At 43.5% G+C, this 17,605-nt stretch overlaps 1 protein-coding gene across 3 annotated transcripts in view; it reads right to left on the bottom strand.

Annotated features, from left to right (window-relative positions):
- The window catches only part of sema3c (sema domain, immunoglobulin domain (Ig), short basic domain, secreted, (semaphorin) 3C), a 206,022-nt gene that overhangs the window by 12,561 nt on the left and 175,856 nt on the right, over positions 1–17,605 (bottom strand). For all 3 annotated transcript variants that reach the window (XM_068004943.1, XM_068004942.1, XM_068004945.1), the window contains exons 13-16: positions 17,369–17,457; positions 6,676–6,717; positions 4,925–5,082; positions 3,055–3,122 (exon numbers count right to left, since the gene is read on the bottom strand). In XM_068004943.1, the coding sequence (XP_067861044.1) occupies positions 3,055–3,122; positions 4,925–5,082; positions 6,676–6,717; positions 17,369–17,457 (357 nt within the window). The remainder of the gene's footprint in view (positions 1–3,054; positions 3,123–4,924; positions 5,083–6,675; positions 6,718–17,368; positions 17,458–17,605) is intronic.

The following is a 17,605-nucleotide window of genomic DNA, read 5'->3' as shown; positions in this document are numbered from 1 at the left end:
TTGTGCGAACGCCTTTATCAACATAGCGTCCGGTGCACGTCACGCTAGAAGTGTGCACGCGCATTCCAGACGCCATTTTGGGTCCTTAGAAGTCCGCTTAGCGCCTGCACAACAGGCGCTACGTGGCCCAATTTAGACCCCAATGTTTCTTTCTGTCCTCGATCTTTATAACTCTCCTCAGGTGTTGTGAATGTAACGTCACAAAGCAGCATAAAAATGTGAAGCAAAACTGAAATAGTACGTCAAATCTGCAGAAAGATGCACTGAATTTGTTCATCTGGAAAGCTTAGCAGCAATTAACTTTGCATAAACATTTGGAGTTATTTTAATAAATTTGACCTATTTTCTTAGTTATTTGTTTCTGTCCATTTAACAGCTCTGTGTATTTTTGTCTTTCAACAGTACAGGCGAATCTTTGGGCTTTACCTGTCAGTACAGCTCTGTTTGTCAATCAGAGATGTAAGTGTCTGTGGGCTGAGGCAGGCCAGCATGTATAATTTTTCCAAATTGGGTAGTCCAGTTACATACTAGGTGAGACTAACAAAGCTCATGATATATTATATTACCAAGAGGTTATTCATAGATATTTTCAGAGCAATTTACAAGGGGGTAGAAGTGAGGTCATTTTGGGAGGGGTTGGGGAGACAAAGAGATAGGTTTTTAAGTTGCTTCTGAAGACACGGAGTTAACTAGCTCGGAAAAATCCCAGTGGGTGCAATGGCTGAAGGATCAGCCTCCCACGGTAATGTGGAAGGGGCTGGGAACAAACACTTTACAAGAGTACTTTTGCCTACTTATCAAGTTTTTAATGTTATAAGAAATCAGACATTCACATCAGCTCTGATAACATTAAAAATGATCTGCCCGGGAGTGGAGTTCTGCACACACGCCCAAGCATGCATGAGCAGAGCTCCGAAAACATTCATCTCAGCATGACTCCAGCACAGCACAGCTGGCAATGTAACCCTGGTCGACCAGCTGCACACTGTGGTCCTGAAACTGCATCGCATTGCGGACTTAAAATGCGGTTTCATAAAATGATCAATAAACCTGCTCTCTTTTAAAAAGAATGGAATGCCAAAGGAGCATGGAGAATTTAGCACTTATATATGATAAAACAATAGGAAGCATGTAAAGCTCAATCTGAGGGGGGGTTCTTTACTATGGTCCTTCCAGGTTTTGTGTGGCAGGCAAGTAACATTTGCTAACCGTTTGCTAGGTAGACAATTCTTGGATCTTTTTCTAGAGGATGCATTGTCAAAATGACACTTTACAAATAATTGTACATTTGTTGGCTTCCAACTCCCATTCAAACTTTGAGGCTACTTGAGAAATGTGTCTGAGTGTTGGACTGTATCAAAATAGAAGCTTCCACTTGTCTGGATAAGGACACACAGACTGTGACTTATAGCTATGCCATAAAAATGCATTTAAAAAAACAGAAAATACAGAGCAGATCTCAGTGAGGATAAATATTTTAAAATTATTTTAAAAATTGCAATTAAAAGACAAGAAAAATTACTTTGTTTCCTGCTGCACCTGAAAATCTGGTCGCAATGTTGAGAGACCCCTGAACCAGTGCAATTGGAGGATACTCACATTTAAGAGTCCGTGTCATGGCTGGCTTTGTGGGCGGAGATTCGTTCGGACGGAAAGTTGGATGAACGGATGTAAAAGACCGAGGAGACTTAGGCGTATTGTAGTTATGTGGTTAACTCACTTGCGCTTAAAATTCCGCGATCTTTTAGGCCACGACATTGGTTTGAGCCCAGATTACGGGTGTTTCGGGCGCAAATGCAGAGGAAACTCCAGGCCAAGGACTCTTTCCCAAAAAACTTATTGGAAAAGCTCACATTGTCTGCAACAGAAACAACTAGAAATGACTGCTGGTGATATTAATGGACGAACGCTTAACCCATTTTTATGACATTTGTTTGTCCATTATTTTAACTGGATTAACGCCTTCGCTAAGGTAGCAGGTAAGAGAATGTGTACTGATATGTTTGTCCATTCATATTGCCAACAGGCAGTTCTAAGCTACAGTGCCTCCTACAGCACAAACTGTCCGTTGCAGTCAAAGTTGTACACTTCCAGAGAAGTTTTAGAACAAGGGTGTTACAAGAACTTATCCAGTCCCAAAATGCCCCAGTGCAGCTTGAACATATTTTAACAGATGACACTTTAAAGAACTAAAATTAAAAAAGCAAATAAAAAACCCTGTTATGATGATCATCTGTCTTTACTCTTTTCAGATGTTGATGACCTGCTGTGTATTTCCCGTATTTTTTTGATCTTATTTGAGATTCCCACATTTTCTCTACCACAGAAGGCTGTGGAGGCCACGTCACTGAATATATTTAAGAAGGAGCTAGATAGATTTTTAGACACAAAAGGCATCAAGGGGTATGGGGAGAGAGCGGGAATATGGTGTTGAGATAGAGGATCAGCCAAGATCATATTGAATGGCGGAGCAGGCTCGAAGGGCCGAATGGCCTACTCCTGCTCCTATTTTCTATGTTTCTATTTATAGTTTTCCTTTTTATCTTAAACAAATGCTGCTTCACAGTTCCTAATTTTATTGCTGGTACTTTTTGGTCTAAGAAATTAGAACTTTTCCAATGCCTACTTCAGCATCACGAATGACTTTCAAGATCTTTCTGCTGCATCATTAATAGCAGATTCTTAGATGACTTGACAGGGTAGGTGCTGAGAGGCTGCTCCCCTGGCTGGAGAGTATAGAACCTGGGGGTCATAGTCTCAAGATAAGAGATCAGCCATTTAGGACAGAGATGAGGAAAAATTTCTTCACTCAGAGGGTTGTGAATCTTTGGAATTCTCTACCCAAAGGGCTGTGGATACTCAGTTGTTGAGTTTATTCAAGACTGAGTTCGACAGATTTTTGGACACTAAAGGAATCAAGGGGTATGGGGATAGGGTGGGAAAGTGGAGTTGAGGTAGAAGATCAGTCATGATCTTATTGAATGGAAGAGCAAGCTCGAGGGTCATATGGCCTACTCTTGCTCCTATTTCTTATGTTCTTATTGTAATGTTCACCTTTCAGATTAAAGCCCCTGCACTGTGTCATCGGGTTGCCATGTCTCACATCCTGTCTACGGCTTCTCCTGTAACCAAAACAAAAGCACAATTAAAAAGGATGTAAACAGCTATTTCTGTGACCGGGGCATCAAAATTCGTATGTAGGCAGAGCTGTGGACATAAAATGGAGTAAATTTTCATCTTCAACTCATGGGCAGTAATCTGGCGGAGTGGATCACCCATCTTTTATAGAACCTCCCGATTGATTCCATTGAAATCAATAGAATGAAGGTTGGATGGGTTCTACTGCAGGCAGGCAATCCTGTACACCAGCTTGCAGCCTAGGCATTGAGGGCAAAATTTACCCCCAAGTGTTTCAAGAAAATTACCTACTGATTAAAAAGTTGTGCGCTTCTTTGAAACAAACTATCTCTGTTCATCCTGTGCTGTAAAACTCCAGAATAAAAAATTGCTATTACTTAATCCTCTTCTAGACAATCATTACTTGTAATGAGATTCTCTTTTTTTCTGAGCACATTGTCATTGTCTTACCAGAAAGCAGGGCAGAACAGTAGAGTCCAAGTGCACAATGTGATGGTGGTTTTTATAAGTGGGTTGGCAGGATGCCTAGATCCATCTATAGGGAGTAGCTGCGAAGAAGAATTTGTTTGCCTCCTCCTCCCAATTGCAGAGATTCTCACCTAATGACCTGACTGAGAACTGACAAGTATTATCAATGATAAACGGCTTGGTTTGGTTTAACTCCAATCCCAAGCCTGCAATCAAGTACCTTCTCCGCTGCTGCTCTCTTCACTGGAAAAAATTATCATTATCATTTACTCTATAAATGTGAGTGATAGAGATGCAAGTGGCCATTCAAAAGTCTGAACAAGTGGTTATTTTACATGGGTAAAACTTGAAAAGAATCATTCATGGGTGTAATGTGGTATTTCAACATTATGTGTATCCCTGGTGGCACTAAACGGAGCACCTATTCAGAAAAGCTCATTAAAAACAGAACAATTCCCCTCAGACAGCTGAAAACATCATTCTTTCATGAGGATGAAAAACCCATTCAAAAACAGCACTGGCACTATAGAAAATGGAAGCGACCAGGATCTTTACATGTGACAAATACCCTATATTTAGTGACTGTTTTATGAATTAACCCCTATCTTTGTCACTTTAACGTTACAGGACTGCTTCAATTGTGTTTGATGCAGGAATTGCCTCATTTATCGTCAGGTGGATTCGGCAACAACTGGACAACTGCGTATGCACACGATTTATATATGTCCAATTGCTCAGAAGTTTTCAGAAGGCGCAACTGTGATTTTGAAGCAACTGTGCACACACAAACCCTGTACATTTGCAACTTCATCATTCTGGTCGATGTCAGGGAAAGGTCTTAAAGTCCAACAGTGGTAAAAATGCATTGCTAGCCTGTACGGGTGAACTGAGAACCTGGCTGTCCCATGGCTAGAGACAAAGTAGTGGATCTAAAGCCATAAACAGCCATTAGCTCTGATACCAAAGACACATGTATTAGAGGCACCTCCATAAAACCTCCTCCTCAGAGAGAGAGCAGGGCAGTGGAATTAATATTGGATTAATCTAACAAAGAGCTGGCACAGATACAATGGTTTGAATTACTTCCTTCTGTGCTGTAAACTTCTATAGCTCTATGGTTCTATTAAGGCTGGATTGTTTACATAAAAGATTGCAATCATCGGCGACCACGCGGTAAAAACAGCTTGTATATGTAATCATTTAACTGTAGGGTCTATTTAAATATTTTTATGAAGCGATCAAATATTTTACTTGTGGATTGACTGATGGTGTCTTTGGGCAACATAAAACAACCTACAATAATCGTTGTTTCTATTACCTTTTGCCAGTTAGATAGAACCTGGAGCAGGATTTGCCATCCCAAGCACAGTAAGGGTCTCTGGCCAAGCAGCAGTCAGCACAGGCTGTACCATAGACATGGCAGCGATGAAAAGACACCTGGGTAATACCTTCGTCTGAACTCACATATAGCTGTTGCTGTTACAAAAAGATCATAAATTGTTGTTAATACAGATGATCTAATTTTTTCCCCTCATGGTAAAAGAAACCACAAAATTCACAAGTGACATAGCAATAAACAAGATCTAGGAGACTTTCTTTTTTTTCCAAAGATTTTTTCAATTTTTCCTTTTGTCTGTCCCCTCTTTTTCCTGAAGGTGCTGAGTCACATTACTTCAGCCAAGTGACCATTTGCATGTTTCAGTGAGTGTGGGCAGACTATTCCTTCTTGGGTGGCATCACCACACACTACACATACACATTCTTGAAGAAGTCACTGGGTGCTTATCAAGAGCTGGAACCCTGGCTGATTTTTCACTTTGCCAGCCCAGGGGAGCTAAGGCCAAATTAATTGACCTCTACTCAGCACCTGGCTGAGATCACAGATCAAATATGAGATCTTCCTGGTCTGTATGGCTCAGGAATGGACCAGATGGTGTATTTATGCACTGACACATTGATATCAATGATCTATTAGTCAGTGCCTTAAGGAGGTATTTATGCAATGTCACCAAGGAATTAGACCTTTAGATATATTCAGATAACTTTGCCTGCATGAATATTTAGGCTGTTTGAAATCTCAGTACTTAAATCAGAATAAGGCTAAATCTAGTTCATGAATACAAAACTTTTATTAGCATTCTCATTATTTGATCTGAAACTGTTAAGTTGATATGTTGGTTGACATTTATTGCTGCCCTATTTTTTTCTGCTTTCAATAAAATACTCTGCTCCATTTTGTATGCTATAAATTTTGTTTTAAAATGGATTGATACCAACCTCCCTAACTTGTATTATGGAAAATTACATCAGGACACATTGTTTTCATTTAAAGCTTCCAAAGGTGAATTGATGATGTTCCAGGTTATCTGATCTCTTCTCACTGAGGATTATGACATGCCGGCCATTGCAATAGTAGCATCGGGTAACTGTGCTCAGTACTTGTTCAGGAGTTCAAGTGCATATTCTACAGACACTGATTTTATTCTAACCAATTCTTTATCTTGGAATGAACAGCCTCAGATTCTACTCGGCCCATCAATTTTTATGGAACAGCATTTTTTCAGTTAAGTGAAGTTAAGTGTTAACGAAGTGGGTTTGACACACATGCAAAGTTCTGTTCAATAGCGTCTAAATGCTGGTTACAATTATTTAAGTTGACAAAGAGCGTACAGGACAATCTAAAACATTTAGGAATAAAGCTTACAACATTAGAACTACTTGCGAATTTTTCCTGAAGTTTCTTTTTCTCACACCAGTTACAGTTATACTGCGTCTAATGACATAATATCTGCTCGAGGTGGTCTCATACTGCTTGCCAGAATTTGATGTACAGTTAGATGAGCCACTTCACCCTTCAATTATATTGCAGTTCCTGTGTCAAACATTGCATCACTCCAAACATTCCACCAATCCATTATAACTGGGCTATAACAGTGATAAACTATTTTATAGAAATAGCATCCTGTCATTAGCAGGTATAACATACCGACAACAGTTTTAATCTCAAAGTGCAATGAAATGCCAAGAAATAGATTAAAACTGTTCTCAGTAAATAAAATAAAAATCTACCTTTTTGGATGAAATCTTCATTGATGTAATAGCTGATCGATTCTGCAAAAGAAAAAAATAGTTGTGATTATTTTAAGGCCAACTTGCACTCTTCATGCTGGATCTCCAAGTCAATTTTTATTAATTTTGCAAACACTAGGCAGGAAATTGGCTGGATATAACTTTCCTGTTTAAAGTCGGTCTCTATTGTTCCTGTGTTCTTTTGTGAACTGTGCTTTAATGTTTACACTGTCAAGAGGTTAATTGTCCATAAACATGACAGTAATAATTGTATATTGTTCTGCGTATCAATGTGTAATCAAGAAGCCATTTCATGCAATACTGATCACTTCAATAAAATAACAGGCATGAATTAAGCCAAACACATTAATGAATACAATATTTCACAGAAGCCTCTAATCAACTATATCTAACAATGCATCAGACACGCTAAAGATGCAATTATACTGCTACTTTTGAATCACTGAAAATCAGTTTCCGCATCGTACAAGTGACAGCATGGGCACGATTTTAAAAGGGAAAAACGGGTGGGTCAGGGGGCGGGGGGAGTATTCAAAATTGCAACCATTTCGGACCAGCCCCCAACCCGCCTCCAACCCGCCCACTTCCAGTTTCCATCAGGGCGGGGCGAGGGGTGGGCGACCAACCTGCTCCCAGGAGGCGATTTGGTGATTAAAATCTTTCAACGGGTCTGCGGGCCTCCATTAATCCAGAGTTTCCAATTTCAACTCCTGGGAGCCGGGATTCCCGGGCCTTCTCTTTTACGCCATGTGAAAGAAAACGAGAAGGCCCGAAACTGCCGGAAAGTGCCTTTCTGGCACAGGTTGTGGGCCTGGAGGAGCAGGAGTGCTTCCCCCAGGTCCAACAAGCCTACCTGCAGCAAACCCCCAACGATCGTGGACCCCCACGATGACCCCCAATTCCCCCTACACGATCGCGGACCCCTGCAATGACCCCAATCCCTTCCCCCATGACGGACTCCCCTCCAGTGACCCCTAGGCCCACCGGTGCCGCCATGCCCACCCATGTCCCCCATCCGTACAAACAAAGACTTTCCTGAAGACTTACCTTTTCACGTCCTCTCCATGGCTGCTCTCCCGTCCTACTGAGGCCAGCCTGTCAATCAGGCCGGCCAGTCGGATGGCAAACCGACAAAAAAAAATAGACGTCCTTACGTCAAAATCATAAGGATGTCTGGGAAACCCGTACTTCCTGGTTTCCCATCCGCAATTTGATAGCTTTTTGCCAACCAATGGTATTAAGGGATATGGGCCAAAGGTAGGTATATGGAGTTAGATCACAGATCAGCCATGAACTTATCAAATGGCGGAGCGGGCTCGAGGGGCTGAATGGCCTACTCCTGTTCCTATGTTCCCCCCCACCCCCTTCCCGGCTTGGGGTCAAAATCATGCCCTATGGCTCTGGAATCAGGTTCCAAAGTGCTTGTGGCTCAACAGAAATTGTAGAAATGGTGGGGCTGATTTTGATGTGACCCCTTTCAGAGATGAGTTTACTTAGCCTGCAGATATGTGACATTTTGGGCTGTGACCCCACTCTGAGGTAACATTTTCAGGCATCTTGCCTTTGAAAGGTGTAACCCTGTGGATGCATGCTGGATACAAGACTTTCAATTATATAGATTTATTCCATCCTGCTTGTATTTAGTTTAAATTATCTGTAATCAATGCTAGAATTCTTTGAGATAGAAAACAGAAGGCAAACTAAGCAATTTTTCCAAAAAGTGCCTTTTTGAAACACTTTATTAAAGCAAAAACTTAATCTTATGTAGACATTTTGGATCGCATTTGCTAAAGAGCACAGTCCAAGATTCCCAAATGTTTCTATCAAGGATATTGCTTGTATGTAAACTATGTGAATTTAAATAATAGATGTTTTGGCAGCCTGATTGCTCCAGTGGTTGAGCTCTTGGCTTCTAATCAGAAGGTCACAAATGCGAATCCCACCAGCTAACTGTCACTTGCATTAATTTTCCTGAGTTGGACGAGGCCCGTACTTTTTCCTCAGCCAGACTGCCAGCGAGAATGTGATGCAATAGCAAGGCATTCCACTCTGGGGAAAATGATAAGTGACGTTGCGTTCAGCTGTTTCTCTCTTTGACTCCTTCGCCCGAAAGCCAAAGATGGAATAGCTGTGATGATGACCAGCATGGAAATGTCTACGCCATAGGTCTCTTCTACAGATCGTTCGAAAAACCACATTAACTCTGATCCACTCGTCTTACATCTGTTTTTTCAATTTGCTACTTTACTCATAGAGAATGCACATTGTCTCAAAATCAAATCAGAAGGTCACAAATGCGAATTTATATAATTAAAGGGATTAGGAAAACAACAGGAAATGTTAAATAGGAATAAACATCTCCTGTTCGATGTTAAAAATCACAAATTTTTCATTGGCATAAGAAGGTCACTGCAAATTATTTTCCTTTCTTAACTGTACTTGCTCACAAAGTATTTATAACGCACAGTTTAAGAGATAAAAATAATGTTAAACATAGAGAGAAGCAATTGGATTGGAGTGTGCTACAGATAGGAACACAAGGAGCTCACGTGATATCATTAAGTATTAAGTATCAGAATAATGCTCAGACAGTTTATAAACATTAGACCACCTGGGAATGTGTTACTATCTGTATCTCAATCTAATACAATGAATAATTTATATAATTTGTGGATCTCCTGTGTCAGTGGGTGGTAGTACGTCAGCAAGTAGGTGGCAAAAAGATAGTGTGTAGAGTCAGTCTGGAGCAGGAAGACAGCAATTTCCTGGTGGGGCGAAGGAAATCGGGGTTGCACAAGAGGCCAGAATCGGAGGAACGGTTTTCGCTTGTAGGGCTGGAGGTGGTTACAGAGAAAGGGAGGGGCGAGGCATTGTAGGGATTTGAACACAAGGATGAGAATTTTAAATTTGAGGTATTGATGGACCAGGAGCCAATGTCGGTCAGCGAGCACAGGGGTGATGGGAGAACAGGACTTGATGCAAGTTAGGATACGGGCAGCAGAGTTTTGGATGAGCTCAAGTTTAGTGAAGGTGGGAGGCCAGCCAGGAGAGTACTGGAATAGTCGAGTCTAGAGGTAACAAAAGCATAGATGAGAGTTTCAGCAGCAGAAGAACTGAAGCAGGGGTGGAGACAGGTGAGGTAGAAGTAGGCGGTCTTGGTGATGGAGAGGATATGGGGTCGGAAGCTCAGCTGGGGGTCAAACAGGACGCTGAGGTTGCAAAAAGTCTGGTTCAGCCCCAGACAGCGGCCAGGGAGAGGAATGGAATCGATGGCTAGGGAACGGAGTTTGTGGTGGGGACTGAAGACAATGGTTTCGGTCTCCCCAATATTTAATTGGAGGAAGTTACAGAGCAGCATTACAGAGTGAGTTACTGATGATTGGGAGTGTATTACAACAAGAAGAATAACAATTCATCATTTACAATTGACTTAAATGGAATTGACTGCCAGGCGGGATGTATAACTGGAGGCTGATGGGATACCGCCCACTTTGCGTTACCGCCCAAGACAGATTTCTACATGGTTATGCATTTGTCACACTTTTCTCCCCATTAAAATTTATATATCCACATTTTTAATGGTGGTTGTCTCTGTAAACAGATTACAGAATCTGGCCACCAGGTTCCCACAAATTTTTCAAGAAGCTTTCTGAATATTTTTTTCATTTGCTATTTTTTCTCAGTAACTGAAATTTTTAATGTTCAAAATAAAGGTTTAAACAAAATTTTAAAAATCAAAAAATCACATATTTCAGAATAACAAAATCAAATCTACCCCTTACAATTGTGTCCTTAAATGCCTTCATTAACGTTTCTACTTGAAGGCCTCAGCCTCTTACAAAAGCCTGGGCTTAGACTTGATATTTTTGCTCAGAGCTGTGACTCTGTGAGCTGAATTTGAATTGTTTAATTGACTATGTTCAGTGCTCCTAATTTTCAGGATTCATCAATTATTCAATAGTCATACTAATGGGAGATGTTTCTTTAGCTTCCAGCACTTTCTGCTCAGTAGCTTTTCTTCAAATAGGAAGACAAATTTCAAAAGCTTTATTGAAATAAAGATTATACTCAGCATTTTTATTTTAAAACCAGAGAATATGTTTGTGTGTGCGTGTGTGTGTTTGTATATATGTGCGTGTGCATGCGTACACAAGAAAGAATGGCAATGTTCTGATTGTTGTAGCTTTTGTATTGTGTTCTACAAACTTAGAAAGTATATTATGATAAAGGAGGGAAAGAGAGATTCAAAAGAGCGAGTCTATTTCATGTTAATATTAGTTCAGTTTTCAAAAAAAATACCAGTTCATTTTTCAAGCCATCTAATTTTCTTGCATGTGTTTTGGTGACAGAAAAAGTAATTGCCAACTATTACTTACACCTTTGAGTCAGAAAGAGACATAGAGAGAGAGAGAGAGAGAGACAGAAAGTGAGAGAAGGAGAAAGAAAAAAGACATACAGAAAGGTAGGCAATGTCTTTCCTTATTCTAATTTGATTGCTTTTTTAAAATGTCAAGTCAAAAATTGAAGAAAATCCTTTTTGAAGGGAACTGATTTGCTGGGAAGGAAGGAAGAAAGAAAGGTGGGAGTGAGTTGAGGTTGAGAGAGCCTCTCACCTCCTGTCCTTGGGGAAACCTGTGGGAGTGGATGTTTAGGTGAGTGTCAGCAGGGGAAAGGGGAAAGGAAGGATATGGGGGTTGAGTGGACAGTTCAAAGGGGAAGACAAAGTGATAGTGATGGGAGGAAGGGAGAGGATGGAGATAGTGGGAAGATGAAGGGGTAAGCATGGGGGCATGATGGGGGTGAGGAGGTGAGAAACATGAACTATTAGGGGAAGAGATGGGAGGGAAGTTGCTGAGGGCCACATTTGCCCTGTAACCCCAGCCATTTGTAGCCTGCAGCTGTTGGTGGATCTTTCCCCCACTACACTATGCCATGCAGCCTACCATCTCCCACCCAAATAGGAAGAAGTAAATAAAATAAAGTCAGAGAGATAAGCTAAAGAGAACACAGGAAAAAGCAAAAAGAGTTGGGTGAGAAAGAGACAGAGGAAAGGAGAAAGAGATACCAGAAGGAGAAAAGACAAAACAGAGAGAGAAACAGCAACACAAAAACAGCAGAAACAGGTAAGAGTAACACCGTATTCTCCAACTTACTGTGTGCAACACCGTGGGTGACCAAGTAGTAATATATTGAAAATCTTACATCTGTCCAGAATTCCTGTCACGTTTTTCAATTATAAATTATGTCCACATTTATAATGGAAACTGCCTGTGTAAACTTGTAATGCTTAATAACACCCTCCCCCATTGGAAGTGATGCAGTCCTACCACTGGCAGGAGGGTGCAATTACAGCAAGACAAGTTTACATTAGCAATTTTCATTTAAAATATGGATATGGATATTTATAATGGAAATATAGAAATACAGACAGAATGCATGATTCTAAAATGGGGACTGAATTATGCCCGCACAACACGGTCCAAATATCTCCCGCCTCTATCTCTGCTTCACCCGAAGACTAGACTTGAATTTGACTCATGCACCTAGAATTTCCGTGGGTATTCTCTGGTGGGAGATTAGCAGAACCCCTGGAGAAACAGCATTAATAGCTAAAAATGGTCATTTGTGCCATTTTTCCAGGGTTTCTGCTTTAGTAAAGGTAGGAAATTGGAAGAACTCTGTGGAAATTCCCACCTCCCCCGTACGCCAGGCCATGGGAGATCAACTAGTGTTTTAAATAAATATTTTGTTTTATGGACATTCAAAATACTCTTTTATATCAAGCACTTTTCAAAACTGCTGACACAATTTACACCCCCAGTGGCTTCTTCCTAAGTATTCCAAGTATTGACGAAGACTTCAGAACTACTACATGGGCCAAAGGAGTTCAGATCGTGGCATCTGCACTTAATATTAGTCCAGAAATTCAAGAAATTATATGAATGTATTTATTGTCATTATTTAGTCACAATCATTACACAGGCTAGCTGTAGTTGGCTGAAATCCATATCCTGTATTAAGAAATGCAAAATAAGTAAACAATGCAATAAATAAACAGCACTATTTATCTCAACATGTCATAGTTTGCAGTGTTAAAATGTATATGCACTCCCTGAGACATCCGGGGCTCAATTTTCCTGGGAAATTGCGGATGCGGTGGGGGCGGGGGACTCGGAAAATTGGGGAAATCCCGATAGGGTTTGGAATCCGGCTCCAACCCACAGACTTCCGGGTTCCCCGTTGACGCGTCTGGGTGCGCGTGCGCCTCCCGAATGCGGAAGTCCCACCGGCAATTAAAGCCGGCGGGATGATAGTTTACACAGTTGTTTAGATAGTTTAATTAGTTGAACTACTTAATTTTCTCGACACTGAGGCAGGGGTGCGATTTTGAAGCATCCTCAGCATGTTCCCCGTGCTGTGGGAAATAGTCCATGATGCAACAGATGTGTTTCAGCCAGCAGCCAGTTGCACCTTCAAATGCTTCTTTGAAGTTGAGGAGAAAAAGTCACTTATTGCAGCAGGGCACTCAGTTCTTTCACACAAAGTTTTGGCTGCGAGATCTTTGTGTTTTCACTGAAAATTCTTAGTTTCCACTCAAAATTCTTCTCTTCATACATATTTAACTACTCTGCGGACCCCGTCAAACTCACACCGTCAGGATGGGGGGGGCGCCATGACTGCATTCACCACTACATCCGAGGATGAGCAACATCACCAACCTCGCCAGGCACGACGTCCACCTCCGCCACTTGGAGCTCCACAACACAGTGCTGTGCCACAGGCACCTGCACAAGAGCACAGAGGGCAACAACAGAGCGAGTGACGTTGCAGGAGGCACTACCCTCGTAACAGGATCTACAGACCGAGGCTCAGCTTCCTAACCTCTCTGAGGAGCAGTGCATACGGAGGCTCAGAGTCAATCGCCAGGTAGTCGCAGACATCTGCAGCATCCTTCATGTCGAGCTGGTCCTGGCTGGCCCGAGCAGCATCTCCTTACCTGTCACTGTCAAAGTCACCACTGCCCTCAGCTTCTTCGCCTCCGGATCATTCCAGGGTGCCACCGGGGACATCGCCGGAGTCTCTCAGTCGTCTGCACATAAGTGCATAAGTCAGGTCACCGATGGCTTGTTTCGCAGGGCCTCGCACGATGTCAACTTACCCATGGACGACCTCAGCCAGACGGAAAGGGTAGTGGGATCCCACACTGTGGCTGGCTTCCCATGGGTGCAGGATGCAATCGATTGCACCCATATAGCAATCCAAGCACCTCCGCACGAGCCAGGACTGTTCATCAACAGGAAGGGCTATCACTCGATCAACACTCAGCTCGTTTGTGACCACCGTAAAAGATTCCTTCACGTGTGCGCCAGATACCCTGGCAGCTACCACGATTCTTTCATCCTCCGGGAATCCAACATCCCGCCCCTCTTCCACGCACCAAACACCCTTAAAGGCTGGCTCCTCGGGGACAAGGGATACCCCCTGCACACGTGGCTCGTGACATCTCTGAGAAACCCAATCACCGAGCAACAGAGTTGATATAACGACAGCGACATCGCCACCAGGTCTACAATTGAGCATGCTATAGGGCTGCTCAAGATGCGATTTAGGTGCCTTGATCGTTCTGGGAGAGCGCTTCAATACGCACCAGACAGAGTGGGAAGCATTATAGTCGTGTGTTGTGCCCTGCACAACATTGCACAACAGAGAGGGGTGCCGCTTGAGGAGGCCCCATCCACATCTGCCACCCACATTGAGGAGGAGGAGGTGGAAGAGGAGGAGGAGGAGGAACAGGGGGAACCCATGGGCAGAGCAGTGGCTCACCTGGCTGCTTGTGAGGCCAGGGAGTCACTCATATGTGAACAGTTCTCCTAACATCAGAAAGTGTGAAGTGTTCAGTCCTCACACCACCTGGAAAGACCAGTGCCAACACCCCCCCACTTCCTGCACAAAACAGTCCTGCAAATACATACACCCACTGTAAAATGACCCAATGGGTGGCATCAAGTGTCGTCGTTCATGGTGAACCTCATGCATGGGCCCTGTCACGAAAGCCAGTCAAGAATGGCCAAGACGTGGCAGTAGTGGTGACAATCATAATATTTGAATGTGAGTTTAACAAAAAGCTAATATAAAAAAAAACATGACCAACCGTCAACCATCCTTGTGCATCCACTTCGTGCTTATAAAACCTTCGCCTTTCTCTTCCGATAACTTCTACGTGGTGCATCCCCTGTGGCTGCAGCAGAGATAGTGGCAGGTTGCTCTTGTTCAAGCCCTGACCGATTAGATGCTTTGGGTCTACGCCCTCTGGGTTTTGGAGCCCGTGAGGGCCCCTCCAAAGACTGCTCCATCCGCACCTGTGCAGGGGCAGACTCGGCCACCTGGAGAGGAGGCAGCATTGCGGGTACTGGTTGAGAGGGAGGCAACGGGTGAGATTGGGAGCGCTTTGAGTGGCGTCCCCATTTCCATGTCCCCTTTTACCATCATCCTTCCCCTTGTCCAGGCCCACATCACTCCTACCACTCTGCTGGACAAAGTTTGGAGGACATGTGTGGAGTCTTGTAAGGCCAGTGCTAGTGTATCTGTCTGCCTGTCTAAGGAGGCAGAATATTGTTCACTGTGAGTCTGAACGGCTGGTATCAGGGCCTGAATGGACTCATTTGTGAGCCGTGCTTGAAGCTTAATGGAGGCTAGCCTTCTCTCCATCGCAGACATTCCTGCACTTACCTGTGACAGTATCTCAGAGAGTTGCTCATGTCCCTGTGACAGTATCTCAGAGATTCCCTCCTGTACCTGTGTCACCATTCCACTCATGCAGGAGTTGGACTCCTCCATCCTCTGCACTACTGTGGAGAGTGCGCGTGGCACCTGTTCCAGCACCTCGCCAATGTGCTGCTGTCCCTCAATCATTCTTCTTTTAAAGGATGGCCCCCAGGGTTCAGCATCTGTGTCCAGCTGAGCAGAGCCTGGAGAGGAGTGCTCCCACCGACGCAGACTCTCCACAGCTGCCCCTGCCACCAGTGTTTGTGCACACGTGTGTGGTAACTCACCAGTTGCCAACCCAACTAACTGAGGACTGGGACCCACCGAGGTGTGAATATCTGCGCTGGTGGATGGCTCGCTCAGATGTGACGGTGCACCCTCAGAGGCCGGCAGGTCCTCTGAGGAATCACCCTCTGCCGTCACAGCAGTCGCTGAAGGCTCTGTAAGAGAACAGAAGGAAATATTAAGCATCATCACAGATGTGTCATGTTGTGATGAGCAGACTGAGGTGCGGAAGATGGCAAAGCATGTTAACATCAATTCATATTGTGTGTGATGAATGTTAAAGTTCTGTCACCAGACGTTTGTCAGGCGCCAGTCTCTGACGGACAGGCACTCGAGGGTTCGGCTGAGCTCCCGCCTGTAAGGACGACGATTTGTTGTGCTCCCCCTCACATCCTCGCTCTCTCCCATGCATTCTGAGCTGTCTTCTCCAAGAAGGGGAGAAAGTACAGACATGTGAGTGAGTGAGTGATGGTGACGTGGCCAACCGATGAATGCATTGGTTTGGGTGTGGCTGACCGTGAAAGAGATGCATCTGAGTATGAGACAGAGCCATGACATTGTATGAGGATTGAGTTGAGTGGTAATTGTGGGGTGACTAATGGGGAAGTGAAGAAGTGCTGAGGAAGTGCAGGTAAGTTGAGGATGAGCCTTAAGTGGGTGTGAGGAGTGATGTGATAGAGTAGTGTTGGCAGTGCAGAATGAGTTGGGGGGTGGGGGCGGTGATGTGGAAGACGGAATGTAGGAGAATGAGTAAGTGTACTCACTTTGGCTGACCTAGTTAAGTCATTGAAGTGCTTCCTGCACTGGACCCAGGTGCGGGAGATGTTGCTGCTGCTGGTGACCTCCTCTGCCACCTTGAGCCAGGCCTTCTTGGTGGCAGAGGCAGGCCACTTCCTCCCGTCTACCGGGTAGAACAGGTCCCTCCTCCTCCTCCTCACCTCATCCAGTAGCACCTGGAGTGAGGCATTGATCAACCTTGGAGCAGCCTTGCTCCTGTGTTGCTCCATTGTGGTGTGTGGGTGTTTGCTCCAGGAAAAGCCATTGGAGGAATGCCCCTTTAAATAGAGTTCCTCCAGGTGATGGCCTGTGATGCGGGTGTGCAGTCCGCACACTGCGCAGCTTTTGGCCGGCAAACCTGGAAGCCACGTTAAGTGGCACCAATTGAATCGCGATCGCGTGGGAAACAGACATTTTTTATTGGGTGGGTTACCCATGCGCCAATCACCCCCCCCGCCCCGCTACCATCCCACCTCCTCTCTAATATCGGGGCCCCAGTGTCTAATGCTAAACCCACAGCATGCTACTTCAAAGCATGAATGGTTTGGCTGCCTAAAATAAAATTGAAGATCTGTGGGGACTTCTATAATTAGCAGCACACTCTGTATTTCTTCTGGTTTGAACCTGAAACAGCAGTTTGAACACAAAGAAAGGGCTGATTATTTCCACATGGATCTGTTACACGGCATCTAACTCTGTCTGTTTATGATTTTGACCAACATCTTTTTCACCTACAAAACCATGCTGAGTTAAACTTCGAAAGGCTTCCTCATAAATTCCAAACTAATGAATAAAAGCTGGGCAGCGCTGTTTAACTTGCGCTGATAAAAATATTGAGTCAGACCTCAAAAACGTCCATTTCTTCCAAGATAAGCTCTTCATTATCCGATGCATTTTTGGGCAGAACAACAATTTTCTGGATAGTTCCCTTATCTGAAAGACATATTAGAAACAAATTACTTTACTAAATGAAAATTGGTTAAAATGGAACATTGAGATAAATTATTAATTATATTTTTTGAATACTAAGTGGTTTGATTAACCTTACAAGATAAAAAAATATTAGCCTAGATTTTCCATT

The sequence above is a fragment of the Heptranchias perlo genome, chromosome 24, assembly GCF_035084215.1.
Source record: "Heptranchias perlo isolate sHepPer1 chromosome 24, sHepPer1.hap1, whole genome shotgun sequence".
Taxonomy (NCBI): Eukaryota; Metazoa; Chordata; class Chondrichthyes; order Hexanchiformes; family Hexanchidae; genus Heptranchias; species Heptranchias perlo.
The sequence above is the reverse complement of the archived record's forward strand: the minus strand, read 5'-3'. Positions and strand labels throughout refer to the sequence as shown.